Here is a 6,515-nt window from a genome sequence, read left to right as displayed (position 1 = left end):
CTGCAACACTGCCTTGAGTGATGATGTCAAAGCTTGCGACAGGATATACTGTAGTTCTGTATGATAGCCACATTAGCGGCTAATTAGCATTTCATTTCGGGGGTAAATACAGGCTAATATATTGATAAAAGTGAACTTGTCCAAGAGAGATTTACACAGTTATCAAAACATCATGCCAGGGTAAGCCTACATGAAACACAGACCTTATTTGAAGAGGTTCTAAAATCCCCTATGGGAAAAATGAACAGTGGAAAAACGATTGGAACCATTTCCGTGTTTGACTGCTAGGTTTTATGTGTATTATGACTCATACTGTGGTACTCTATTGAAATACTGTAGAATTCCATTCATTCTTATGGAGGACTGCACTTTCTGGGGAGTGACAATATGGCCGACCGGTGGCTTCAGAGCCTCTCACTTACCAATACATCAGCAATCCAGGATGTATCAGGGGAGATTGTAGGAGAGAGTGCGGGGCGTAGCGGCAAAGAGGGTGTTTTCGTTTGGCTGTAACATGATACCAGTAACGGGAACACAGCTATGGGACAGTAGACAGATCCTTGATTTCAGGCACTTCGGCGGTATCTGGCTCACTGCTGAGGCGACTCTTATCTAAAAAGCATGGGTGGCACAGAATAAAGGAATGAAGGCAAATTACTTTGAAAAAATTCGTTAAAATAGCAGCAGAAATTGACAGAGAAGAGCGCAGGCTACATAGCCTAGGGCTATCATAATAGCCTAGTAAACCGTTTTGCATAGAGATACATTCACCGTCAACAGCATTATGAAGAAGGTGATATATGGCGTTTATTTTTGTGTTGTGTCTACGTTCCTACATTGTCTAAGATGACACAGTGACACCGCGTTCACAGCAACATTTGTAGCCGCATAAGAACATTTGAAAGAATCACATCATCGCGGACCTCATCTTGGAGGATTGGCCTATTTTTACGGTAGGGCGGGGGTGAAAAATCCAGCAGTACGCTAGTTGAAGTTGACCCCTCAAAATACCGGGAACATTTTCAATTGAATGTATTGCCCATTTAACTCAAACAAAAGGATGAATTCGATGGTCTTTGCTGAGGCTTCGCCATCTTCGGGTGCCGCTGCGTTCCCAGTTGGAGCGCCAGCCTCTGGTGCTAGGGTGTCTAGTGCCCTACGGAACGATTTTGGTTCCAACATTCATGCCATGAAAATCCTTAACCTGCGATTTCGATGTTTCCTAGCTAAAGTTCATGAATTGGAGCGTAGAAACAAGTTGTTAGAAAATCAACTACAGCAAGCACTAGAGCAATCCCGCTACAGAGCCTACATTAGCCGAGCAACCCAAACGGGCTATTTGGACCTTTCTCTGGCTCTGTCCCGGCCACGGGTACCCGGTACGATATGGAGCTTTACCCACACAAGGAGGTTTGGGGACCGACTCGAGACTCTCCACAGCCCCGGGGTGTCATGGATGCAGCCGGATGGTGTTGGAGTTCAAGTCGACACCGTCACCCCTGAACTGCGAGCCCTTTACAATGTGTTGGCTAAATTCAAAAGAGATAGAGACGAGTACAGAAAAAAGTAAGTGATATCACTTTCAATTAGCACTTTAAATTGTTAAGTTGTCAATCAAGCTGCTGCAAAGATACAATCAATCAAGACATTGTCCATGTGTTTGACATATGTTGTTTTTACATAGACTATTTGACAGTTTGTTGAGAAACTTGTTGAACTTGGTTACAAGTTGTTGACAATGTGTTGTTTACATTACATTTACATAGAAATAGACCTTAGGTTCAGAGGTTTGAGTCCCTTGGTGTAATGCCTTAGGTCTTTGGCTGACGGTCCCAGGTTCAAGTTCTGGTTGGGCTAGCCCCTGATATGCTACATTTGTGTCAGAAGTGGGATGGCAATGTCGGGAGGCCAATGTAAGCGTGCCTCATTGTTATGGGCGAAAGGGTTTTGTAATAGTGAAGCACAGGATGTGCTCTCAGAAGTTAGACAGGTAAGTTACCTTATAACACCTATAACTTCGTTAAGAGGTTTGAGCCCCTTGGTGTAAAGGCTACGGTGTTGGTCTGGCAGTTAGACCACAATCCCTAAACCCTGAATTCACTATGTGCACCATATCATAGCATTCCTATTGTTTACCCCACTACTATGCAATTACACAATTACTATGGGACATTTTAACCAGTGGTGGAAAAAGTACTAAATTGTCATACATGAGTAAAAGTAAAGATACCTTAATAGAAAATGACTAAAGTGAAAGTCACCCAGTTAAATACTACTTGAGTAAAAGTCTAAAAGTATTTGGTTTTAAATGTACTTAAGTATCAAAAGTAAAAGTATAAACCATTTCAAATTCCTTATATTAAGCAAACCAGACGGCACTATTTTGTATTTATTTTTATTGACAGATAGCCAGGGGCACGCTCCAACACTCAGACATAATTTACAAACAAAGCATTTGTGTTTAGTGAGTCCGCCAGATCAGAGGCAGTAGGGATGACTAGGGATGTTCTCTTGATAAGTGTGTGAATTGGACCATTTTCCTGTCAAAATGTAATGAGTACTTTTGGGTGTCAGGGAAAAATGTATGGAGTAAAAAGTACATTATTTTCTTTAGGAATGTAGTGAAGTAAAAGTTGGCAAAAATATAAATAGTAAAGTAAAGTACAGATACCCCAAAAAACTACTTAAGTAGTACTTTAAAGTAGTTTTACTTAAGTACTTTACACCACTGATGCTAACACAATGCTTTAACTAGTGTAATTACAATGTTATTACACAAGTCTAAATGTCTGTTTTGAACCGTACTTACTAGTGCCTCCAAAGGTTGAGTCTGTATCTTCTACCCATGCCATATTTTGTATATTGGTTTAAAAAAAAAAAAACATCAGTAAGAGTACAAAAAGTTTGTCATAAAGAAAGACTGAAAAATATTATCATTAGGTAAGAAAGTGTGTGTGTGTGTGTGTTTGTGTGTGTGTGTGTGTGTGTGTGTGGGGGGGTTACCTCTACAGTACCCAAATATACCCTGTTCTAGAGAAACTATAGTGTGCCTCATCAGTTTTCACAGTTAAGGAAATGAAATCGCAAACATTCTCATCTCTGAGGAATCCCGTCCTCATTGTGAGAAGTATCTTAGAATCAGAGGATGTGAGTCATGCTATTTTTAAGCTTAAAAAGTTGAGGAATGTTTCTTTAGCAGTAGGAGGCAGTTTGTGACTTTGCCTTGAGGATGTTACCCATTTGTTCCTGTCTGGACTGGGAATGAAATCGCAGCATGCCATCAGACACTCGTCATCCCAAACACTCACTCACCCACACACATACTCACTCTCTCTCTCTCTCTCTCTCTCTCTCTCTCTCTCTCTCTCTCTCTCTCTCTCGCTCTCTCGCTCTCTCTCTCTCTCAATTTAATGTATGGGCTTTATTGGCATGGGAAACGTATGTTAACATTGCCAAAGTAAGTGAAGTAGATAGTAAACAAAAGTGAAATAAATATTAACAGTAAACATTACACTCAGAAGTTCCAAAAGAATAAAGACATTTCAAATGTCATATTATGTATATATACAGTGTTGTAACAATGTGCAAATAGTTAAAGTACAAATGGAAAAATAAATAAACATAAATATGGGGTTGTATTTACAATGGTGTTTGTTCTTCACTGGTTGCCCTTTTCTTGTGGCAACAGGTCACAAATCTTGCTGCTGTGATGGCACACTGGTATTTCAACCAATAGATATGGGAGTTTATCAAAATTGGGTTTGTTTTTGAATTATTTGTGGGTCTGTGTAATCTGAGGGAAATATGTGTCTCTAATATGGTCATACATTTGGCAGGAGGTTAGGAAGTGCAGCTCAGTTTCCACCTCATTTTGTGGGCAGTCTGCACATAGCCAGTCTTCTCTTGAGAGCCAGGTCTGCCTCCCTTTCTCAATAGCAAGGCTATGCTCACTGAGTCTGTACATGTTCAATGCTTTCCTTAAGTTTGGGTCAGTCACTCTGCCACTGTGTACTCTCTGTTTAGGACCAAATAGCATTCTAGTTTGCTCAGTTTTTTTGTTAATTCTTTCCAATGTGTCAAGTAATTCTCTTTTTTTTCATGATTTGGTTGGGTCTAATTGTTTTGCTGTCCTGGGGCTCTGTGGGGTCTGTTTGTGTTTGTGAACAGAGCCCCAGGACCAGCTTGCTTATGGGACTCGTCTCCAAGTTCATCTCTCTGTACATTTACATTTTAGTCATTTAGCAGACGCTCTTATCCAGAGCGACTTACAGGAGCAATTAGGGTTAAGTGCCTTGCTCAAGGGCACATCGACAGATTTTTTCACCTAGTCGACTTGGGGATTAGAACCAGCGACCTTTCGGTTACTGGCACAACGCTCTTAACCACTAAGCTACCTGCCGCCCATAGGTGATGGATTTGTTATGGAAGGTTTGGGAATCGCTTCCTTTTAAGTGGTTATAGAATTTAATGGCTCTTTTCTGGATTTTGATAATTAGCGGGTATCAGCCTAATTCTGCTCTGCATGCATTAATTGGTGTTTTTCGTTGTACACTGAGGATATTTTTGCAGAATTCTTCATGCAGAGTCTCAATTTGGTATTTGTCCCATTTTGGGAATTCTTGGTTGGTGAGCGGACCCCAGACCTCACAACCATAAAGGGCAATGGGTTCTATAACTGATTCAAGTATTTTTAGCCAGATCCTAATTGGTATTTCGAATTTTATGTTCCTTTTGATGTCTCTCTCTCTCTCTCTCTCTCTATCTCTCTCTCTCGCTCTCTCGGGAGTGAATAACAATGATTTCTCACAAAATCGCAATTCCAGGCTGTCATGAAAGTATGTTCTTACTGAGTGGGAGGAACTATGTACAGTACCAGACAAAAGTTTGGACACACCTACTCATTCAAGGGTTTTTCTTTATTTTTACTATTTTCTACATTGTAGAATAATAGTGAAGACATCAAAACTATGAAATAACACATATGGAATCATGTAGTAACCAGAAAAGTGTTAAACAAATCAAAATATATTTTATATTTGAGATTCTTCAAATAGCCACCCTTTGCCTTGATGACAGCTTTGCACATTCTTGGCATTCTCTCAACCAGCTTCACCTGGAATGCTTTTCCAACAGTCTTGAATGAGTTCCCACATATGCTTAGCACTTGTTGGCTGCTTTTCCTTCACTCTGCCGTCCGATTCATCCCAAACCATCTCAATTGAGTTGAGGTCGGGGGATTGTGGAGACCAGGTCATCTGATGCAGCACTCCATCACTCTCCTTCTTGGTCAAATAGCCCTTACACAGCCTGGAGGTGTGTTGGGTCATTGTCCTGTTGAAAAACAAATTATAGTCCCACTAAGCCCAAACCAGATGGGATGGCGTATCGCTGCAGAATGCTATGGTAGCCATGCTGGTTAAATGTGCCTTGAATTCTAAATAAATCACAGACAGTGGCACCAGCAAAGCACCCCCACACCATCACACCTCCTCCTCCATGCTTTACGGTGGGAAATACACATGCGGAGATCATCCGTTCACCTACTCCGCGTCTCACAAAGACACGGCGGTAGTGCCAGTACGAGTGCACAGCCCTGTACGTCCTGTGCTGATGCCTCACACAGAGTGTGTGGAAATAGGCATTCAGCCAGGACGGGTTGTGTCAGCTCTCCGCTCCAGACCTCCAGTCCGTCTCCACAGTCCAGCCCGGCCTGTTCCTGTCCCTCGCACCAAGCCAGTGGTGCGCGTCGCCAGCCCGGTCCGGCCTGTTCCTGTCCCCCGCACCAAGCCTGTGGTGCGCGTCGCCAGCCCGGTCCGGCCTGTTCCTGTCCCTCGCACCAAGCCAGTGGTGCGCGTCGTCAGCCCGGTCCGGCCCGTTCCTGCTCCCCGCACCAAGCCAGTGGTGCGCGTCGTCAGCCCGGTCCGGCCCGTTCCTGCTCCCCGCACCAAGCCAGTGGTGCGCGTCGTCAGTCCGGCACGGCCCGTGCCTGTTCCACCGGTGCCTGGTACGGCACCGGGCAGCTGCTCCACTCCGGAGCCAGAGCAATCCGCTCCACCGGTGTCCAGTCCAGCTCCGGCCAGCGGGACCAGATCAGGGGCGCTACGGGGGGGTGGAGAGAGAGTGGTGGTCACGCCCGGAGCCGGATCCGCCTCCGAGGCGGAATGCCCACCCGGCCCCTACCCTCTTGTGTTTGGTTGGCGCGGTCGCAGTCCGGGGGGACTGTCACGCCCTGGAGGCGGATCCGGCTCCGGGCGTGACCACCACTCTCTCTCCACCCCCCCGTAGCGCCCCTGATCTGGTCCCGCTGGCCGGAGCTGGACTGGACACCGGTGGAGCGGATTGTCACGCCCTGGCTCTGGGGACTCTTAAATGTTGAGCCAGGGTGTGGATTTTCTATGTTTTGTTTTCTATGTTTTTGGTTCTAGTTCGTTTTGATCTATGTTGGCCAGGGTGGTTCCCAATCAGAGGCAGCTGTAGCTCGTTGTCTCTGATTGGGGACCATACTTAGGCAGCCT

The 6,515-nt window shown here is 44.6% G+C and overlaps 1 protein-coding gene across 4 annotated transcripts in view; it reads left to right on the top strand.

The window, feature by feature from the left end:
* The first annotated feature begins 369 nt into the window (after nt 1-369).
* LOC121538179 (intermediate filament family orphan 2-like) overlaps nt 370-6,515 on the top strand; it is a 39,915-nt gene continuing 33,769 nt past the window's right edge. For all 4 annotated transcript variants that reach the window (XM_041845990.2, XM_041845989.2, XM_041845988.2 and 1 more), the window contains exon 1: nt 370-1,566. In XM_041845990.2, the coding sequence (XP_041701924.1) occupies nt 1,031-1,566 (536 nt within the window). In that variant the 5' untranslated portion in view covers nt 370-1,030. The remainder of the gene's footprint in view (nt 1,567-6,515) is intronic.

Source organism: Coregonus clupeaformis, chromosome 24 (assembly GCF_020615455.1).
Source record: "Coregonus clupeaformis isolate EN_2021a chromosome 24, ASM2061545v1, whole genome shotgun sequence".
NCBI classification, from domain to species: Eukaryota; Metazoa; Chordata; class Actinopteri; order Salmoniformes; family Salmonidae; genus Coregonus; species Coregonus clupeaformis.
The sequence above is the reverse complement of the archived record's forward strand: the minus strand, read 5'-3'. Positions and strand labels throughout refer to the sequence as shown.